The sequence below is a fragment of the Psittacula echo genome, assembly GCF_963264785.1.
Source record: "Psittacula echo genome assembly, chromosome: 8".
Taxonomy (NCBI): domain Eukaryota; kingdom Metazoa; phylum Chordata; class Aves; order Psittaciformes; family Psittacidae; genus Psittacula; species Psittacula echo.
Window position 1 is genome coordinate 426115 of NC_137744.1, and position 22045 is coordinate 448159.

At 54.4% G+C, this 22045-nt stretch overlaps 1 protein-coding gene across 2 annotated transcripts in view; it reads left to right on the forward strand.

Annotated features, from left to right (window-relative positions):
• Window positions 1-462: 462 nt before the first annotated feature.
• MID2 (midline 2) overlaps window positions 463-22045 on the forward strand; it is a gene marked incomplete at both ends in the record, with an annotated part of 45579 nt that continues 23996 nt past the window's right edge. Inside the window, one exon of one of the 2 annotated variants that reach the window (XM_080624737.1) lies at window positions 463-1128. In XM_080624737.1, the coding sequence (XP_080480863.1) occupies window positions 463-1128 (666 nt within the window). The remainder of the gene's footprint in view (window positions 1129-22045) is intronic. The other variant, XM_080624738.1, reaches the window with a different exon arrangement.

Genomic DNA, 22045 nt, shown 5'->3' on the forward strand with positions numbered 1-22045 from the left:
TTCGGCGCAGAAGCCTGCACAGTCCCCCTGCTCCTGCCTCGTGCTCGCAAGAAACAAGAAATCATGTGGCTTCTGCTGGGTTTGGCTCCAGCCTTGCTGTCCAAATCCTCTTCTCGGCCGGGCTGCAGGGTGATGGGGAGCAGCTTCCCACTGCCCCTTGTCCCAAGCATCTCTCCTGCCCTGCACACCCATGGGTGCTGCTCTGAGGCAGCGGCTTGGCTCGGGTGGGTGGTACCACAGCGTGTTACCACGGCAGTGGGGTTGTGTGAGCCTGGCTGGGCTGTGTGACAGCATCGGGGGGCAGAGAGCATTGGGGTGCTGCAGAGGCAACGTGTCCAATGTCCCCCGGCTGCCTGTTTCTGCCTTGGAGAGCCTCTGTCTGATACCTCTGCTCTTGTCTCTGCAGGTACCAGCCCACCTTCTCTGGTTTTTGATGCTGAACCCGGATCGTTTTAACTAAAGATGGAAACACTGGAGTCAGAATTGACCTGCCCAATCTGCCTGGAGTTGTTTGAGGACCCCCTCTTGCTGCCGTGCGCCCACAGCCTCTGCTTCAGCTGCGCCCACCGCATCTTGGTGTCCAGCTGCTCTTCCAGCGAGTCCATTGAACCCCTCTCTGCCTTCCAGTGCCCCACGTGCCGCTATGTCATCTCCCTCAACCACCGGGGCCTGGAGGGTCTCAAGAGGAATGTGACCCTGCAGAACATCATCGACCGCTTCCAGAAGGCATCTCTGAGCGGGCCCAACTCCCCCAGCGAGAGCCGCCGCGAGCGGACGTACCACAACAGCCCAACCATGTCGGTGGCCGGTGAGAGGATCGCCTGCCAGTTCTGCGAGCAGGACCCGCCACGGGACGCAGTGAAGACCTGCATCACCTGCGAGGTGTCCTACTGCGACCGCTGCCTGCGTGCCACGCACCCCAACAAGAAGCCCTTCACCAGCCACCGGCTGGTGGAGCCCGTGCCCGATGCCCACTTCCGAGGGCTCACGTGCCTGGAGCACGAGAACGAGAAGGTGAACATGTACTGTGTCGCTGACGACCAGCTCATCTGTGCCTTATGCAAACTGGTGGGGCGCCACCGGGACCACCAAGTGGCGTCCCTCAGCGATCGCTTTGAGAAGCTGAAGGTAAGCGCCTGGCGAGGCGGCCGGGGGCTGGTGGTGGCTGCGGACGGTGCTTGGAGCAGGGGCTGGCTCCAGCAGCACCAGCACCTCTTGTTTACGGCAAGCATCTGGAGATGCGCAGGGTGCAGCTCGTGGGCTCCTCTGGGACCCCAGTACCAGGAGGCTGAGCTGGGTCTCGTTTGTGCAGTTAGAGCAAAGGCTTTGTTGGTTTGTTTTCCTCCCGGTGTGTGTGTGCCAAGCCCCAGCACGGGCCCTTCTCCCCAGCTTCACCGGTGCCCTGCGGCTTTGCCCCAGGAGTGTGGCTGTGCCCTGTCCTGGGAGAGCTGAGGTGGCGAGGGGTGGCATGGGGGACCCACCAGCATGGTCCCCTCAGGCTGCTATGCTCGGGCTGTGCCTGTGCAGCCTTCTGGAAGGATGGGAGCAGGATGTGGGCATTTCCTTCAGGCTGCTGTGCAGGGGAACCCTTCTGCTTTACCCATGCCTGAGGATTGCTGTGCCCTGAGGAGTGCTCTGGTGAGCACTTTTGTGCCCTCCTCAAGCAGGTTGTCCAAGCTGCTCCACTGTGCAAGGAGAGGGCTGGGCACCAGGAGCCCTGGGGATTGGTGGGCTGGGAGCAGCCCTGTGGAGGAGGACTGGGGGGTGCTGGTGTGAGGAGAGCAGGACATCAGCAGCCACACGTGCTCGGTGGGAATTTGGAGGCTGCTGAGGATCCCCGTTGTCCCATTGCCTTTGCCTCCTTTCCACCTGTTTCCTGCCGGGAGCAGTCCTCCCATCGCACAGAGATCCATTGCAGGAGCCTGTTCTCCACCACAGACCTGATTTCCTCCTGGCTGAAGTGGCAGGAACAGACAATCGTGCTGCCCCTCCACTTGCAGCACATATCGATCCAGGCAGAATTGCTGTTCTGCTGCTCCTCAGGTAGGAGAGAACAAACTCCCAGGGATCCCTCCGGAGTACTTTGAAACTTTATTCCTATGCCATGGCTGTGCTGAATGTGTTGTGAACCTGGGTGAGTGAGGTTTGACCTATATACAGGTAGAAATCCCTCTCCATCAGCCATGCATTCCTCATGAGTCTGCAGAATGCTTTTAATTCCCTTTTTATTTGATAGTAAGAAAATACATAGCTGGTCCTGTGCAGCGCCAGGCTGGTGTGGCCGCCACTGTGGCAGCAGTCCTATCCCCGTTATAACCCTGCTAATGTGCTTCCAGCTGCTGCTTCCTTGGTCCTTTCTCCCTTAGTGTTCTGGGCTTGTTCAGACCCAAAAGCGCTTTTCCTGGCTCTTTGTCTTGGTAATGTTTTCAGCAAAATCGAGCTGTTTGTTCCTGTGGGCTTCATGGGCAGAAGCAATTCTTTTGTCCCTCTAGCCAAAATACAGAACTCTCTGGTTTTCTATGTGCAGACCAGATTGTTTTATCACAAAGCGATGCCTGGAAAGAAACCCTCCACAGTGCCCAGCTTCCCACTGGCTCCACTCCTGCCCTTCTTCAGACCCCCAAGCCTGACAGCCTGTGCCTGATGCTGAGGCTGACACGGGGGCAGCAGTGGGAGTATGGCTGGTGTTGTGGGATGTTCCAGGCTTTGTTCCTTCCTGTGTGGGATCTGTGTCCCAGTGGGGCTGCCTCATGGCACGGAGGCTGCCGTGTGCCAGCAGAGGAGCCTGTGCTGGTTGGTATTTGCTGTCAGGCCTTGCTGCGCCTCTCGCCTTTGCACGCGCCTTGCCGCGCTTCCCGGTGTGCGTAGCCGAGCCAGCAGCCCCATCCCTAGTCCAGGACATTCTTTTTCCATGAGGAAATGTCTCAATTAGCAAATTGGGAACCTTAGAGAGAAACGAGTGAGGATATTTGCGTGCAGCAAAACCTGGGGGAGAAACTGAACCTTTTCAATCCTTTCCTCCTGAGCTGCCTGTGTCAGCCGACCAGGCAGAGCCAACGGGAAACACGGACCTCTGCCAGCCTCGAGCGTGGCTGCAGCCAGCCCAGTTCTGCAGGGTGCCAGAATACCACGTTTTTCCCTTTTTAAATAACAGCCTTAAAAGCGGTTTTGGCCATGGAGAGAGCTCTCCTCTGCCTGCAGCTTTCTTCCTGTGCTGTTAACCCAGGCTGGGAGCAGGGAGCGGGTGGCTGCGGTGCCTTGAGTCTGCAGGGATGGCTTCCTCCTGGTCCTGGCTGCTCCATAGGGACGGTGGTTATGTGTCTGTAACCCCTGCCTCCGGCTGTGTGTCCATTGGGCTTGCTCTGGGTGGCTGTTTTCCTACTGCTTCCCCCCAGCTGCAGCACTTGCACAGGATCAATGCCGAGCTCTACCAGCAGAGTCAATATTTGCATTAGTGCTTTCTGTTGTCTTCCTCGTGCAGCCTCAGTCTGTAGCTCTGACCACAAACCTGGCAGCAGTGAAATCCTTGCAAGTGCCTGACATACTTGAGGCCATTAAACTTGAGGGTGGTGGGATGCTGCTGCTGGGAGCTGCAGCTGATGGAGCCGGTGCTGCCCCGTGGCTCTGCACCTCCCTTCTGTCTTTGAGCTGTTGGTGGTGGAGCTGCTGTTAATGCTGTTAACAGAGTGGCTCCCAAGAAGCTGTGCTGTGCTGTACTGGGGCCATGAGCTCTGGGCTGCAGCTGCTCTTCAGCTCCAGCTTTGATCCCATAGCTCAAGGGAGCTGGAAACACCTTTCAGCTTGGGGGTTTTGATAGAAAATCGGGGTTTGAAGCAAATAACTTCTTTCTGTCAAAGGGCCGCGCTTCCCATGACTATCTGTGTTGGGAAATTACACACACACACACGCACCCATTTAGGAGAGCTAAACCCCTTGTGTCTAACCATAAACCGTCTCCCAGTGCTCCCCTTTCCCTCCGAGCTGGTTTTCCATCAGACACCCCCAATGTGTGCCTGTGACCTGCCTTTCCCACAGAGGCTGTGCAGCAATCTGCCCATAGCAGATTATACACCTCAAGGTGCTTTGGGAGCCATCCCTAATCCCTTCAGCATGTTATAGCTTTTTATTTTGTGTGTTTTCAACTCTGCTTGTTTCTGTTGTAAAGAAGCGAGTGGTTTTCTTGGCCTGTGGTAAATCCGAGTTGTGAATGGGGCTGAGGCTTGGGACCTCCTCTCAGGTTCATGTCTTGCCCGTTCACGTGGGATAAAGGAGTTCTTGCTTGGGTTATGCTGCTGTTCACCAGCACGTAAGTCTGCAGCCAGCGCCTCCACAAAGCAGCTCCATTGCCATGTGCTCCACCTCGGACATTAGCCCACCAGCTCCAGCAGCTGCTGGCAGGAATGCTGCAGGCACCAAGGATGCTGCCGGTGCAGAAGAGCCGCAGTTGTTTCCAACCCTGGCCATCCAACACTTGGATTTGCTGTGGCGAAAGCATCCACCTCTTTTGAAGATGGACAGGGAGGGGCTTCCCGCTTCCACCCCCTTTGCTGGGACGTGCAGCCCTGGTGCTTGAGATGAGAGATGTGAATTTGAGGGACCATGTGGGATGCTAGGCAGGGCAGGCTGGCGGTCGAAGCACCAGCATCACCTACATGCCCAGGATGGATGCAGCAGCATCGTGTATCCCTGGGAAGGCTCCTCACCAAGTTTTGTCAGCTACACGAGGGAAGGAAACAGCTCTTTGGTTAGGAAAGTGCTTCGTGACAGGGGGGCTGCTCCCCAAAGCTGCTGCTGTGTGAGCCTGGCTGTGGGTGCTCAAAGTGCACCAGGATTTTGGTGCTTGTTCTCCTTCCCGGTGTCTTTGGGAAGGGTCAGGATGTTTAGCACAATCAGTGGCAAGAAATGTCTGTCAGCTGGACTCACAGGCTGAAATCCACGTTAAAGATCAAATTAAAAACGTATGGAGATTAAGAGCAAAACTAATGGCTTGACCTAGATAAAGCGTGCGCGGGGACATGGTGCTCTATGTGCTGGTCGCTGCAGTTGTAAATGCAAATGCTGGAAGCTCAGAGCTCTCTGAGCACTGCCCTGGCCCTGCCTCTGCTGTGCCAGGCACCAGGAACACAGCAGGGATGCCCTGTGAGGGGGAGATGGCAGCAAGAAGAGCTGGGACCATCTCCTCTGTCCAGGACTTGCAGTGGGGGCGGTTGCCAGAGAGAGCTCTTTGCCTTAATGACTCGCTGCTCTCTGCTTCTCCATTTGCTCCATTCCCTTTGCAGGAACAGGGTAAGGGCCAGCTCAGAGGAGGCTTTTCCTTCGCTGTTGCGGAGGCTTCTGTTGATTGACAGGTTGGAAATGCCAAAAAAAGAAGAGAAAGATGTGTTTTGCAACACTTACATCCACTCTTTGCTGAAGGAAGAGCAATAAGCTGAGTGGAAAGCCCGGTGTCTGTGACGCTGCCTCCAGCAGGTTTGTGTGACTGGTACTCAGGATTCAGGGACAACCCAGAGCTCCCCGTGCCAGACATGCAGGAGGCTGGTAGTTACTGCAAGGCTCTGGAGAGAGTGGAGGGGTAGAAAGATGAGGAAAAGCCTTCCCTTCCTGCTGCAGTGTAGGACTTCTTCACCCTGGGACTCGTGAACAGGTTCTCACTTGCACTGTGTGAGTCACTGAGATTGCTGCTTAATTTATAACGTACCGTGCTGCTGCCACAGGGCTAAACTGACTTTCCAGATGTATCTGTATGCATTTCACCACACAGAGAAGGGCTAGCTGAGAACAGAGGTTACAACTGCGGCTGCTGTGACTCCTACACGCAGTGCAGAGCTGCACCAGCAGCGATACAGAGGCTCTGGCTGCTCTGTAGCAGCCAGACACATCCATGCTTCCCTCTGGACCCACTTGAGGAGGGGATGTGACTCCACCTGAGCTCGCCCCAGCCCAGGCTCATGGTGGTGGGAGCCAGGATTCTGCCACTGCTCTGGGGACACTGGTGGGGTGGCCCATGGTCTCCTGCGGGTGCTGCAGTCCCAGGGGTGCTGCAGAGGGGCTGTGAGACCCCCTGATGCAGCCCTGGCTGAGTTCGGGCTCCCTGTGGCAGCTGCGGGGCTGATGCAGGTGAGTTCAATCACTTGTGGCTGTGCCAGGGAGCCAAGTGCCCGCAGAATGAGTTGCTGCAGTCATGGGGCTGCAGCACAGCTCCTGCAGTCTATGGGTGTCCTGGGACAGGCAGAGCCCTCACTTCCCCTGCCAGCCTCCTCAGCAGCCTCTTCTGCATTTTGCGCATGAGCCCACTCATCTCCACTCCCCAGGAAGCTCCTGAGGCTTTCCAGCACCAACTTTTCTCCTAAGCCAGGTAGACAGTGTGTGGTGGTGGAAAACACTGTGGTTTTATGGTTATTTCAAATTGAGTTTGTCACCTAGTGACTGGTTATGTGATCTCTCTGAGCAGGGGAGACCTGTGCCCCAAAGCAGGGTCCCCAGCCCAGCGTTATCCTCCCCATTGTTCTGTTTGCGGTGGCAACCAAGCACCTTGCAGAGCAGCCAGCACTTACCTGATGTTGAGCATGGGTAAAAGAGCATCTCACTTCGTCCCTGCTGCAGATAAAGGCCACTGGTCCCCTGCCAGGACCCCTCTGGCAGGTCACGGGTGCCTTTTGTGTGCTGTGTGGTGGGCGCCAGTCGTTGCTGTGGGGTGGGTACTGAGCTTGCAACTGGTGCAGGACCCCTCATTGGAAAGCTGAAAGGTCCTGGAAGGTCCATTACATCTGCACGAGCCCAAGGCGCCAGATTCCCTCCCAGAAACCTGCTGTTAGGGGAGGGTTTGGGTTTTTATCTTGATTATCAAACTGCCACTATTGTGGCTTGCGAGACATCAACCTGAGCCCTGCGCTGGTGAGGTGCATCTCTTGCTTTTTCTGACGCCACGTTCACATCCAGGGTGCTTTCGTTGTTACTATCTCCAAAGCACCTTGAGCTGGAAAATGAAAGTGCAAAGCTGTGCAGAAATCACTCAGCAACACGGTGGTTGGGATAAGGCTGAAAGCTTAATCTCCAGCCTTTGCCCGGAACTGAATCTGTTCTAGAAGAGGCGAGATGGTAAATAGATGGAGTCATTTTGAAATAACTTCAGAAAAGTGGTGCCACCTTTCTGTACTGCAGCACCCCTCCAAATGCTGCGGTTTCCATGACCCTGTAGATAAGCAGGGCTGGAAATGCAACATTTCCACTCTGGGAGCTTTTCTTTGGGGTGAACCAGGCACAAGAACATGCCTGGGTCCCGGGGGGGGACGGGGAGGTGGTTTTGGCAGAAGCTGTTGCACTGGCAAATTAAAAATGAAAAATTCATGAGCACGTCAGATCGTGAGTGCAGCAGCTGCTGGGCGCTGGGGTTCAGCCCTTGTTTAATTCCAAGCCCATGGTTGACTCTTATGAAGTGATTTAGCTGGGTGGGAGTAATGCGTGTAGAGGTGCTGCCCGTGCCTCCTGCCGGTGCCAGAGGCAGGAGGCAAGGGCAGCGTGGGGCAGGATGGCAGGATGGGAAGTGAGATGCAGGCACTGGAAGTCCACAATGGGCAGGATGGGAAGGGAGATGCAGGCACTGAAGGTCCATGGTGTCCTGCTCAAAGGGCTGGTGGAAGAGCTTTGTGTATTGTGAGGGAAGGAGCTTCCTCCCTGCAGCAAGAACCTGGGCTCATGGCCCTTTGTGAAGGTTTTCTTGCTTGTGTACTAGGCCTTAGGGCTTATGGGGTGCCAAGAAAATGAATGATGAGAAGAAAGCAGTCTCTGGCTCCCACTTCCTTGGAGGGTAATCTATCCCTGGGCTTCAGGAAAAGGGAGACATGAGAATGAGAAGAAGACCATTGGTCAGCAGCTGGGAGCTGGGCTCTGGGTGCTGGTGCCTCAGTCTCCTGGACAGAGCTCTGGTGGCCTCAGTCAAGTGTTGAGTTTGGGAGATGCTGCCTGTTGGTTGTGCTGATGAGTCTCACTCAGAGTGCTGCTTTGCATGGCCGTTGGGTGCTGGATGCTGCAGACCTGCAGTAACACCTTCAAACACTGCAGGAAATGAGGTCTTGAACATCCACAGAGCCCTGCTGTGGCTTTCAGGGGGCTCCTCTGCGGCTGGGGTGTCCCTCACATGGCTCCTGTGTGAGGGACGGGTTTAGCAGTCGAGTTTTCAGTGCTGTTTCTGAAGAAGGGGCAAAATCTGAGTCTTAACACTGCTTTTGAGCATGAACAAACACATGCCAGGCCTTGAGCCATGGCCCCGCACTTCTTCAAGCCAGTTTGTGTTCCCGTCAAACCTGAGCTTTGTTCTCGTCACCCCACGTCGTGCGGTTTTACAGAGGGTTTTCCCCCTGTCTGTAAACAGGCTTGTTAGCAATGCAGCTGCTTTTGTGGTGCAGCTTGCTTCAGAGCATCTCTCTGGGTGCCCCAGATCTCTGTTATCTTTTGCAGCTTCTGAATTACCATTTACTCCCAGTTCTTCTCTCCATGTGCTCCTGCTGCTTCTCTGCAGCGTCAGCTCTCTCTGAGATGGAAAACTCACCCCTGGCACAGTTTCCTCTCCAGAGCAGGTACTTGTGTTTCCTGAAACAACTGCAAGCTGTTTCCTTTGCAGGGCTTCTGTTCCGTGGTCTCACTGAGGGCATGAGCTGAACTCTAGGTCTCCCGGTTCTGCGTGAATAGACTTTTAAATGGATAAAACCAGATAAAGGATTATATTGTTTTTATTTATTTAAATAAACACCTGCAGTCCAGTGCCCAGCTCAGGGGCCCTTGCACAAGAGCTACACAGAGCCACAGATATGCTACACAGAGCAGCTCTGCTCTAGAGCCAGGCTGGGAGAGCTGGGCTGGGTCAGCCTGGAGAAGGCTTCTTAAGGGGAGACCTTAGAGCAGCTCCGGTGCCTAAAGGGGCTGCAGGAAACCTGGAGAGGGGCTTGGGACAAGGGCCTGTAGGGACAGGACAAGGGGAATGGCTTGAACCTGCCAGAGGGGAGACTGAGATGAGCTCTTAGGCAGAAGCTCTTCCCTGTGAGGGTGCTGAGGCGCTGGCACAGGATGCCCAGAGAAGCTGTGGCTGCCCCATCCCTGGCAGTGTTCAAGGCCAGGTTGGACACAGGGGCTTGGAGCAAGCTGCTCCAGTGGAAGGGGTCCCTGCCCATGGCAGGGGTTGGAGCTGGATGAGATTTAAGGTCCCTTCAACCCAAACCAGGCTGTGACTCTGTGGTTCTATGAAGTCCAGCTATGGTGGGCAGCCTCACTGGAAAGGAGAGAGGGCTCTGGGCATGTGTCCTGCATCCCTGTGCTGCCGGCACCTGAAGCCCGCACTCTCCCAAGCAGCCTCTTTGCCACAAGATGAATATTCCTGCCCCGAGTAGCTGTTGTTTAATATTCCGTGTATCTGGTGCAATGAATATTCAGGAGTGTGAATTAGCATAGCTCAGTTAATTGTGCTCCCTGAGCTTGCAGCTATTCGTGGCGCGTACTCTTGCCTGGAAAACAAGAGCAGCAGTTCAGTATCTCCAAGTAATTTGGAAGGTTGGTTGCATGTACCAGGGCGAGCATCATCTGAATTCGTTAGCAGGCTCAAAGTCATGCTCCGAGATGCTGAATATTGCTATTATTATCACATTAGACCCTTAAATAGGCTTACAGGTGTCATTAAGTGATTTTACCATGACAGATGACATGCTTTTTAAAAACCCCACTTTGAATGTCATAGAATCATCGAATCATCCTCTCTGTGTGGTTTATTGTGCCCTTTTATAGAAATCCATGTACAATAGCAGCACCTCGGCTGACAAAATTCCTCCTGGATTGGGAGTAGATGTGGATCTTGGGGCCTCAAGATGACGGTTGCATGGGGTGACCTGCGCTGCTCTTCCCACTGCTGTGTCCCAGCTCCTGCGTTGGGATTTCTTCTCAGCGTGCTGACTCTGGGGAGACCATCCTGCTACTTCAAGGGGCACGTTATCCGCTGTGGAGCAGAGTGCATCCCACAGAGCTGGCAGGCTCTGGCTCCTGATGGGTGCTGCGACCGTGCCCTTGACCTTAAAGCTCTTTTCCAGCCTAAATAATTCCCTGCATGGCTGGTAAATCAGCCCACCTTGCTTTGATCTTTATCTGCAAACAGGTATGTCTGTGGTGAGGAAAGCAGAGGTGTGTTCCCAAAACCTCCTGAGCTGCTTCCAGATGAACGAGTTCTTGCACCTTGAATAATTTCTGGGAGCTGGGTGGTCCATGGGAGCCATATCTGCAGCATCTGCAGAGCCCCGTCCTCACAGGTTCTCCTGACCTGCTCTCCTGACCTGCCTTTCTCTTGTGATGGGGTTCTGGCTGTGTACAGCAGGGTTAGGGCTGCCCTCAGGTGCTTGGCATGTCTGAGCTGGGGAGCTGATGTGCTGGTTTTGGGTGTAAATCAGTGTCCTTGTCTTTGCTGCATGGAGCAAGAGTCTTATGTGTGAAAAGCACTGATTTCTGGTTATCTCCCTTTCTAAGGTGCAGATCAGGCATCTCTTTTGCTCCTGCAGTTCCCTTCCTTCTGTTCAGTTGATTTGGGAATATGTTTTGCTTTAGTGGAAACCTGCCCCTGGGCGGGATCTCTAGTGTTGTCACCTGCAAGCTGCTCCATGTGGCTCTGGTCCTGTCATCCTTGTGCAAGCAGTGCTTCACTGCATGAGCTCTAGAGACAGATCCCGGCAGGGAGAGACCACAGCAGCCGAGACCAGGATGGAGCTTCAGGTGTCTGGCATGCTCCTCCATGGGATACTTTTCCCACCTGTGGAAGCAATGGGATTATCCGCCTGCATCCTGCTGCCTCCTCCCAGTGCAGCCCTTTCGGAGCTGGTCGGAGCACAGCTGCCTGAGAGTGCAGCTGTCTGGGAGCGGCTATGGGCTGTGATCTGAACACAGCCTGGCCTGGCAACCCGCTCATCCTCCACGGCCAGTATCCCACCCTGCAGGGATGGGAAGCGTGTGGATGGAGGAAGTTCACATGGCTGAGCCTTGGCCAGCGGCCGCCAGGCAGGAAGGGGGTTCCTGGTGCTGCCCCTACCAAAGCCCATCTGGTTGTGAGGGGCTCGGTTTTGGGCCTTCCAGCTTCCAGTCAGTGTGATGAGGAGCTGGGTCCCATGGGGCTGCTGATGGAGCAGGGGAGCTGCCAGCCCCTCCCAGCCCTCATAGACAACTCCGAACTATGGGCTGAGCTCAGACAAATAATGTGCAGAATGGTGCGTATGGTGCAGGATGTACCAAGGCAGTAAACCCAGATCCCTCCCTTGATTCCCGAAAGAGCTTTTGGGAAGCAGACATCCGGCATCCAAGGGGAAACGTGCAGGGGTTGCCTTCCAGCTTGTGCTCTTTGGCTTTGTTTATTTTTATGGTGATTGGAAAATCCAGGTCACGAGGCGAAAGGGCCCAATGGATCCACCCACAGCAGCTCCGTGGCCTGGCAGTCAGCTCACGCTTGTGGCAGAGAGATCCGTAAAAACCCAGCCTATAATGTAAAACGTTAAAAAAAGGCAAAAAGCCCCTTTGTGGCCTCCTAGGGAAGGAATTGTGTCCTGCCTGAAGGTCTTCCCTTACAGCAGAGAAGGAGCCGTTTCCAAGAGCAGTGGCTTGAGGGTAGCGGGCCTGCAGCTAATGGAATGGGAGGCCTCTTTCTGAAGCATATTTGTGATGGTTTGTCTCAAAACGACATCCGCTCTGGATGGAGTCCTTCCCAACAGCTCCTGTGGGGAGCTGTTTGTTACTGACATTGGGTGGAGGTCTGTGGGTTTATTGGGTGCAAGGGTTTAAAGCTGGATATTCTCTGATGGTTCTGCAGGCGTAAAACTGGGCGAGGGTCTTGGGGAGCAGTGACCCCCATGGTGATGCCTGGGGAATACTGGTGGTTTATGAGAGGAATCACTCACTAAAGCCATGAGAGTTTAAGTCTGAATTTCTTCCCAGGCACACACACAACTCCCGACAGAAACACCTTTTGACCAGAGCCTCCTTGTACATGGAGCCTTGGTAGGCACCCAGGCAGGCTGGAGATGGAAAGGTGCTCAGTGTGGTGGTGAAAGGAGCCTGGGCTGGGGCTACTCAGCTTAGGAACATTGGCACATGAATGTGCTGATCTTGTTTTGAGTGTGCAAGGTGAGGAGAGATGCAGAAGGTTATTTATGCACCTGAGAGGCAGAGATGGGTGGCAGGAAATGTGTGATGGGTTTCATGGCATTCTCCTCACGGATGCTCTTCAGTGCTGGCATGGGGACCATGATGGGTGATGTTCTCCAGAGGCAGGAGACACAGCTGCAGTTGCTGCAGTTGCTGGGCCATGGGTTCTGCTTCTAGAGAAGGGATTTGTCCTTCCTGACTCCTTGAGCACCGCTGGAACTGTGCCCTGGGCAGTGGCCTCTTCCCGAGCTCTGCTGATGCTGCTGGCACATCCCTTGGTGAGATCAAGACCTGCTGCAAGAAATACTTTTCCTGGGACAACTCTGTCAGCTCTGGAGACCCCCCCTCTGTGTGGGGAGGCTCTGAGAGCTGCAAGATGCAGGCAAGCCATGATGACCAGGGTTTGGCTGCCTGGTCTCCTGGGGCCTCGGAGCAGCACATCCCATTGGGAATATCCTCATCCTCCCCATCAGGGTGTGCACACGGGCACTGCTGGGAACCTGTGGGACCCGTGCTAATGCAAATGCGTGTCGGTTGCTTGGGACCGGAGCAGTGCTTGCAGGAATCCCGTTGTCTGTCCCTTGGGCTGATGCTTCCGTTGGTGACAAAGGGCTGGTTATTTATTTCTCAGTCTTCACCTCTTGTTTTGGCTTTCCTTAGACTTGTCTCCCATGCTGCACATGGAGGGTCTGCTCCCAAGCTGCCACGGTCAAGATGCGGCACAGAGCCACAGTGCCGCTTTAGCATGGCCGGGCAGGATGCGTCTCTCTGGTGATGGGGCCATCGTGTCCGATGGGCATTCCTAGCCAGCAGCAGTCACAGAGGATGCGCAGGGGCTGTGTGTCCACTTGGGGAATATTCATGTTAAAGTTTAGGGTTGGGAGGAAGCTGAAGGAGGGTGGCACAGCCCCAGGCAGGTCCCAGAGCCTTGTCCTCATCAGGGATGCCCTTGGCACCCATGCTGCTGCAGTGCCCCTCCATTGGGAGTCTTGTGTAGGATTAGCTCAAACCCTTCTGCATCATCCGTTTCCACTTAATCTAATGCCACTTGATTCTTAAAGCTGTGATTTTAGTTTGACAGTGTTCCTTGTCAGTCCCAGCAGGAAATATGTTAGGGACCAGTTGGGAAACAGAGGGGAAAGAAAATTACCAGAAGGTTTTTTCACATCTTTGATCTATCCCATTTATTTATTTATTTATTATTAGCAGCAAGTGCAGCGAGAGGCTCAGCATCCTCCTGCAATCTGTTTGCTGCTCTCTGGGTACTGGTGGATGACACCAGCTGGGCTGGCAAAAAAAATCCCTCTGAAGAAAGCAGACTCCTGAGCTCACATTAGCAGTTAAACACAGTGCTCGCTCAGCTCCAGAGCTTAATCTATTTTCCCCTTTCCCCCTTTCATTTTGATCCGAGTCTAGGTGTGAGGATTTGTGGGGCTCTGACCGGGCAGGTGCTGGGGTGGCTTGTGTATAACCCAGGCAGGGTTAATGAAGGTGATGTGTGAGCGCGGTGGTGCCGCTGTGGCCATGGGAGTGGGCTGAGACTGGAAGCTTGAAAGGGAAGGAGGGTGGAGGCCAAAGACAGGGGCTCAGACCCCCGGTTTGGGAAGCAGACACGTGGGCTCTTGCAGAGCTGGTGGGTGATGGAACTAAAAATGATTGTTTCTGTGGGGCTGGCTCAGCTCTCCCGTGGGTCCTGATGTGTGGAGTGATGGTTGATCACTGCTGTGATGGAGCACAAGGTGGAGGATGCTTTTGGGTCACACCTCTGAGCATGGGGTTTCAATATGCTGAATTTTTACCACTTGCCAAGAGGGATTTCAGTTGGAGCATCTCTGTGCTTCCCAGGAGGGATTTGCTGGAGGATACACACGCCTGGGGAGCAGTGGGCTTAATTCTCACTTGGGAGCCCAAATCTCCTCCTGGGCCAGTCCTTCCAACAAGCTGTTGAGGTGACCCATTTTGGCATGTTGAGGCTGCCTTCCTCTCGTCTCCCTGCTGCTTTGCAGCTCTCATTTCCATGTTTTATCCTTAGCTGCAGGGTTTGAACGAGTCCTGGAGCCCTCTGGTAACAGCAGCCCCCAGTGAGGTGTTGCACTCATTGAGCACATCATGGGATAAATCATCTCATAAATTACAGATGAAAGCAGCTCCTCTGTGCTCGGTGGTGTCCCCACCAAGAAAACCGCCTGGTTTTAATACAGCAGTGTGGACAAAGCCCCTTTTATATTGGACCAGAGCCTTGGGAAAGCAGGCTGAAAGCTGATGTGGGAACCAGTCGTTTTCCCACTCATCTTCCCCCATCCCCTTTGGAAGGCACTTGGCAGCATGAGGGTAGGAGTGGGCTTTCGGCAGCTTTCCTTGACCCCAGTGGCATGGGCCAGGCTGGGATGCTTTTCCCCCATCCCTTTCCTCCGAGCTGGAGAGGTTGGAGAGGAGCAGGAGGATGCTTTGCTGCAGAGCTGTGTCACCACGGGGCTTGGCCAGCCTGGCAGCAGGACAATGTGCGGTTTTCATGTGAACATGCCCTTGTTTCTCAAAACACAGCACAATATCCTGGCCAGAGCAGTGCGGTTGTGATCCAGGCCTAGAGCCACCTGCATTCTGATCTTTCTCTTCTTTACCAGCATGTGCTGCTCTGGGAGGAGATGAACATCTCTGCTGGTGGAGGATGTGTCGTGGGGAGGAGGGCTGCAGTTTCTGGGCATTTATGAACGAATCTGTGTCCTTAGTCCCGGAGTCCATTTGCATTGGCAATGGACCCTTTCAGAACAACTTCTTGGTCTTTTTCCTGTCTGAATTTGCCTCAAGGAGATGCAGAGTCTCTGTGTATAACTAAGGGACAAAGGAGTTTGCTGGCAGCGATGAGGGTGGAGCTGAGGAAGCCATAACAGTTTTAGCCATGTATTGCTGAGGAGAAGGGAGGTGTGTCAGGATGTAGCTGTTCCTTCTCCCTCAGGGATGCTGTGGGTCTTTGGCTTTGTTTCTTCTCTGCATAGAAAACCCAGCAGCTTCGTTGTTGGTGTTGGAAGGAGCAGGTCAATCCCTCTGCCCAGAGGCTGCTCTGTTCTTGGTGCTGGAGGGAGCAGGTCAATCTCACTGCTCGGCAGCAGCAGGTTACAAAATGAGGGGCACAGCCTGAGCCTTCAGTGCAGTGACAGACTGAGCTCATCCCGAGCATTCCCGTGGGATGTGAGGCTTGGACCTGCTTTGAAGCTTTATTTATGGAAGCACAGGAACCTTCTCTCTCAGTTCCTCTGCTCACAGCTGGGGCCAAGGGCAGGGTGAGCGCACGGCAGAGTGCCGTGACCTCTCTGCGTGGCTGATGCTGTGACAGACCGTGCATGGTGCTCAGAGGGATGCGGTGCTATTCCCAGTGCAAAACTTGTCCTTCTTTTCTGTCTAAAATGGGATAGGGCCAGGATGAATCAGAATCCTCTGTGGCCCGCACTTTCCTGTCCAGATCCAGAGGTCTGTGTGCAGCCTGGCTCAGCGCGCTCTCGCAAGGGACTCTGCCTGGCAGCATCCAACCGCTGCAGGATAAAAGGTAGTGAAAGGAATGGCTGGGAGAGAATTTAAACCCAAGTCATGCCTGACCAGGGAGTTTATCTTTCACATTATCCACAGCTGAGCTTTGTTTAAACTTGGATAATTCTTCTTGGGTAAGCAAGAAGGCCCCTCAAACCTATAGCAGTATCTGTTAGTGAGCTTATGTAGTGCTCAGGATCGGCTTTCCAAACTGGTGCAATGGAAAAACAGAAATGCAATGTTAATTGGGCTGGATTCAGAGCCCATGACAAGGCCTCTTACAGAAGATGTATGCTCACAGCCGAGCTTGCCAACACATACATTAGCAGTGTCAGAGGGAACAAAAAGTTCCCGTTTAGCAAAGATTAGCTTCTGAAGAACGATGAAGGGACTGGGATGAAAAATAAGGGAAAGAAAAGAAAACGAGATAAAGGTTTTCCGAGTAACCCTCTTTGTGGAGGGCTCTGCCAGGAAGATCAATGCGGTGGGTTTATTTCTGTGCCTTGACACTGCTAAATTCTGAAAGGGTCTTTTGACCCATCAGTGAATGTGCAGGAAGGGGCTGCTGGGGATGAGGGGCCGGGGCTGGGCAGGGTTTCACAATGGTAACACAGGAGCTGCCTCAGCAAGCGCCTTGATGGCCTCATCTGATGGGATCCTGCGCTCCCATTCCGGTGGCAAAGGGTGGGAGAGGCGAGGCTGTGATTTTGCTGGATGTGCAAGCTCCCCATATTCGTCCCATGTGCGGAGTCTCCCCAAGTCCTCTGTCTGCTTCTAACCTTCCTCCAAGAGCTACTGCAGGAGCTTCTGGGCTTGCTTGATCCTCCTCTTTTGCCCATTGTGGTTTGGGAGCAAGCCCAAGACCTGGGAAGCCGGAATGCTCTGCGGCAGCTCCCTGTGTTGCTCCTGTGCTTCCCACCAAAGCCAGGTGAAGCTCCGGCCATCCTGGTCCCCAGTGGGACCATGGCTGGGGCAGACGGTGCCACTGGTGCAAGTGCTTATCCCAGTTACCTGGGGGTTTTGGGAAGCCCACCGCTGGCAAGGAGAGAGGATGCGAGAGCCTCAGCTCCATGTCAGACTCAGCCTCCCAAGGCTGGTTTGTGCGTTACTCTTGAGACTCTGCAGGGAGGCTCAGAGCTGACTCAGACCCACTCTGAGAGCTGGCAGCAAGAACCCGGGGGTGCAGGAGAGCCCATGAGCTGTGTGTTGGTTTTCTGAAGCTCTTGGGATTTTCCAGCTGGTCTCGTGGCTCCCTCAGGCTCTGACTCACCAAGACTGAACACTGCTGCTTGGCAGCCACTGGTTCCTCATCCTGGCGCTGCTGTCCACTGGTGCTCCCGCATCCATCAGTGCTTGTTCCCATGCCTACTGGTGCTCACTCCCATATCCATCGATGCTTGTTCCCATGCCCACTGATGCCCACTCCCACATCAACTGATGCTCGTTCCTGTGCCCACTGATGCCCACTCCCATATCCATCAATGCTTGTTCCTGTGCCTGCTGATGCTTGCTCCCATATCTGTCGATGCTTGTTCCTGTGCCTGCTGATGCTCACTCCCATATCCATCAATGCTTGTTCCCATGCCTGCTGATGCTTGCTCCCATATTCGTCAATGCCGGCTCCCATGGGTGCTGCAGCAGCTCCCAGCCCTGGGTGTTTGAGTGACTCTCCCAAGTGAGAAGCCATCTGCTCAAGGCATCACTCGATTCATGCTGGAAAACCATGTGCTTGGGGAGAGGGTTTAAGCTCTTGGTGTTGATGTGTTGTGTCAGCCCCACTGCAGGTCCAGGCCCAGGGATTCGATCTGTGGTGATTTCAGATGCTCACCTGCTCCTCGGTTGACACTTGTCCACGTTGCACCACTTCAGCAGCTGTATTTGCAGGCTCTGCCTTGCTGCTGGTAGCTCTGTTACAGCCGTCCATCACTCAGGAGGCATTTGCCTCCCTACAAAGGCACTTCCCTGTCCAGGATGCAGTCTGCAGCAGCATGTGCTGCTGGGTGAGTCGCTGACACTGCTGCTTTCCTCAATGAGCTGGGGTTGTCAGTTACTTCACCAAATCACAGCTCTTCAGGGTGGCATTTCCAGTGTAAAGGCTGAAATGGGCTGCGGGCTCTGAAAGTTCTGGGCTGGTTTTGTTCCTATGTTTTGCCAGTGATGTGGTTGTACCAGAGAACAGGGCTGGAGGAAGGCAGAGGTGAGCACCAGTTATGACTGCAGGTAAAATAAACCTGGGTGCCTCTTCTATGGATGAGCTCCCCTGCTTTGCAGAGACTGGTCTCACTTGGTGCTGTGTCCCACGGGCCTGATGCTGTTGTCCCACTCCATTGGCTCTGCAAGGTCCGAAGTGATGTGCCTGGAGATTGCTGCCCAGGTCCCTGTGCTTGGGTCTCTGCTCCCATGCGGTGCTAGCTGCTGTGCAGGTCCTCCCAGCATCAACCTTGACTGAGAGCACTGATCGCTCGAGTTTTCCGTGGAAATAGCTGAGATTTTGGGGCTTTCCCTTCAAGCGAGGAGAAGGAAAGGGAATATTTCCTTTCCTTATTATCAGAAGCGGACAGGTTTTTCCCGAGGAGGGAACAAGGGCTGTTGGGAGCTCTACACTTCACCGGTGCAGTTCTAGCCAAGTTCAAGGCAGCTGAAGCAGGTTTTGGCACAAGCAGTTATCCCTGTTTGTGGCCTGAAGGCCCTGGCGGTCCTTCCTCACCGGCTTTTCCAGATGGAACGTTTGAAAAGTCTGTCTTTGGGTTTTGGCCTTTCCCCTTGAGGTGGGATGTCAGCAGAGTCCCTTTGACAGCATGGAGTGGGGTGGGAGCTTGGGATGAGCTGGCTGCCGTGGGGTCTGCATTTATAGAACCACACAGCTGTGTGTGTTGAAGGGACCTTAAAGCCCCTCCAGTTCCAACCCCTGCCACGGGCAGGGACCCCTTCCACTGGAGCAGCTTGCTCCAAGCCCCTGTGTCCAACCTGGCCTTGAACTCTGCCAGGGATGGGGCAGCCACAGCTTCTCTGGGCAGCCTGAGATCTGTGGGGAGATCCATGGGTCTGGCTGAAGACAAGGCTGAGCGCATGGTCTCTATGCAGCCTGATCAATGCGCTGGTCTCAGGTGCTCTGGGGCATCCGTGTCCCCGTCCCTCGGGCAGCAGAAGCTGGGGGGGCGGCTTGCCAGAGCAAGGGCTGGTTTCTGCAGGAAGGAAAACCTGCCCAGATTCTTTCCCTGGTGCCTGTTGACATCAGATGTCAGAGCCTGTGTGGGGCCGATGCCGAGATCTCTGGATAAGCGGAAGGGAAGATGTTCTGCAGCCTGGGCTGGCGCTCGCAGGGTTGCCCAGGGGTGCACCAGTTTCATAATGCAACATCCCCTGAGCATCTCCAATGCCGTCCACTGTGGCAGCCCAAAGGCTGCATGGGAAAAGGGGGTTCCCAGTCAGCGCTGCAGAAGGAACCCCAAAAGCGCTGTCTGTCCTGTTGCTTAGTGACTTTTTGGTGGGTTTAGGCATTTTGTTTGCAAAGCAGCAAAACAGCAGCAAAGTTAAAAGGGAGAAGGGATGGGACTCTGGTGCTCCCATCTGCACAACGGGTTAAAGTCTTCTTGCAGCGTAGCCCTGCTGAAGTCAGTGCATTTGCCCCGAGGCTCAGTTTGTACTGACTGCTGTGCCTCTATCTCATCATCTCCAGCTCTGGTTTTCACAGTCTCACCGTGCCTTTACATAAGCAACAAATCAGCCAAGATAAGCAACGTCCCGGGCAGCTGGCTGGCGCTCTGTCTCTGCTTCCAAGAAACCCGAGGCTTTCACGTGCTGCTGCTGCCAAAGAGGTGGGAAAGTTTGTTCAGTGCAGGCAAGTCCCACATAAAGGGAATGTGGGAGGATGTTTTTTAGACAGCAGCTCCATGGGCTTTACACCAGTGGCCCTTCTCTCCTGCTCATCCGAGTCTTTCCGTACAAATCTGCTTTTCTGCAAGGAGAAGTGAGGAGGAGAGGCGGAGAGGAGGGGCATCACACTGGCCTGGTCCCCATCCAGACCACCTTGGTGGTGGGGGCTGCACTCCCTGCAGCCGTGTTGCCTAACGCAGCAGCCAGGAGGCAGGAAACAGCTGCAGAGGAGAGGTTCAGTCTCCACACTTTGTGTGGAGCCCTGGGGAGCTGCTGCCATCCTGAGCAGGAAGGAGCCTCATTGAGGGGTAGATCAGACCCCCAGAATGTTCCGCTGCTCTCTGTGACAGCCCCGGTGCCCAAGCGCAAGGCAAGGTTTGGGGATGTCTTTCAGAACCTGATGCTGATGTTTTGTGACAATTAATCTTGCTATTTATATCGGTATAATTAGCTACGTTATTAATATTATCAAGGCACCACAATGCTAATTACATGTCTGCTTAACATGTGCTATCAGCGCTGTTTAAAATCCAATGTAATTCTGCTTGACATTATCCCCACCATTAGCGTTATTTGTTGTGTGCTGCGGAAGATAATGCGATGCTCCTAATCACTGCGATACCCACCGGGCACTGTCCTGCCAGGCCAAGCTCTTGAGAAAGATGACACAAAGTGATGCAGCCTTCCTGACACTTCCCGGGGCTGTTTCCCTGTGAACTCTTCATTTTGGGGTCCCTTGTCTCTCAGGCTCTCCCTCGGAAGAGGGGGAGCCCTTGGAAAATCCTGTCCCTGAGAGCAAAGTAAGTGGATCTCAAGCCAGTGAGGTTCCCATTTGCTCCCCGTGTGCCTCCCCTCGGGGGGTTTCACCCCCTGCCATGTCTGAACATCATCCTCTTCCAATGCCAAAACCAGGGGTTTGCAGATCTAACTGTGGAGTGAGGTGCCGCTACATCTGTTTCAGGACCAGAAGAGTCGTCTGAGCACATCAAGGTTTGTTTCCAGGAGGTTGCTGCAGTGCTCATTGCAAGACCCTGCAAGCTGTCTGATCCTTTCCCTTGCCTTGTGCATGTCTCCTGTGGCTTCACCTCTTGGGAAGCCACACGCCAGGAGGGCTCCTGAGGAACCCTTGGGTTTTCTTCTCTTCCCTGCAAGCAAACACCCTCCTCAGGACGATGAGCTGAGAGCCAGAGCCATGAGCATCTCTATCCATCCACTGCATGGGGCCAGCCTGCCCGTGCTGCTCATCCATCCAGCCCTGGAGAAGGTGTTAAACTGAGATGAATGCTTTGTACAGGATTGATCTCCGAGCCCCTCACGCTGCTGCTCAGCACCCAGCCTGCTCCTCCTGTGCCACAAACTCCCATTGCTTCTACTGCAGGGATGGGGGGAAGGAAAACAAGCTCCTGGGAGTGTGCAGGAGCTGGAGCAATGGGGAATTAAACCCCAGCTGCTGAAGCGTTTGATCATCTCGTTTGATGCTCAGCGCTGGGAGCTGAGATTTTCAGGGCATGCTGGGAGAGGGAAGGCACCAAATAGGAGCTCTCTATTGCATTACCCGTCACTTGCAGCCGTCTCCAGCACAAGACCCTGAGAGAGGGAGTGGGTGGCAGAAAGGGGCAGGAGCAGCTCTGGGCTGGGTGTGAGTATTGACACAGCTTTGGTGATGCCACTGTGCCCTGTGCTGGGTCTAGTGCTTCTGTCTGCCAAGCCTGGGGGTGCTGAGCCTGGTCCCGTTGGTAGGATGTGTCCCAAAGGTGGGATGGGAGATGGATGTCGCAGCCCCAGAGCAGGCAGCTCCTGCCCTACCATGGCTGTATGACAACCCTTTTCCAGCTGCAGTGTCTAGGATGAGGCTTAGCTGCGGGCACAGGTTTTGGGGGACTTGGAACGTGCCAAGCCACATCTCCTCCCTTTGGGCTTCCCTCTGAGCTCTTCCCCTTGAGGTGACCTGCTGCTCTCCCAATCCTTGTTCATGGACCAGGTGCTGCCCTCTTCCTAACCCCTCGTCCCACTGCCTCTCATGGGTAGCCTCTGCCCTCAAGCACAGGCCATCGGGTGTCCAACACTGCTCTGCCTGTGTCAGACCTGCCTGTGTCAGCTCCTGGCCAGAGGGACCGGCAGAAATAAGGGAGAAAAGAGCTGGTGAGGATAATAAGAGCCCCCACTGCAGGAAGGGTGAGGGAGCACATCCATGTGCCCAGTGGGACCAACAGGCAGGCTGGAGGATAAGCCATTTGCAGACACAATTGATGCATCTGATTGCCAATTAATACTTCAGATTAAAACCATGTTCCGCAGTGTTTTGGCTCAGTAAAGCTGAACCCGGGGTCATGGTTGTAACATGAGTCAAGCCCCCTTGAACTGATTTCTCCCCTGGCATTTGTCATCAACCTCTGATGCTGGATCCTTCTGATCTCTGCAGAGTTCAATATGTTTTCTGCAGTGACTGGAAATGCAGGAGCTTTCGCTTCGCTTTCAG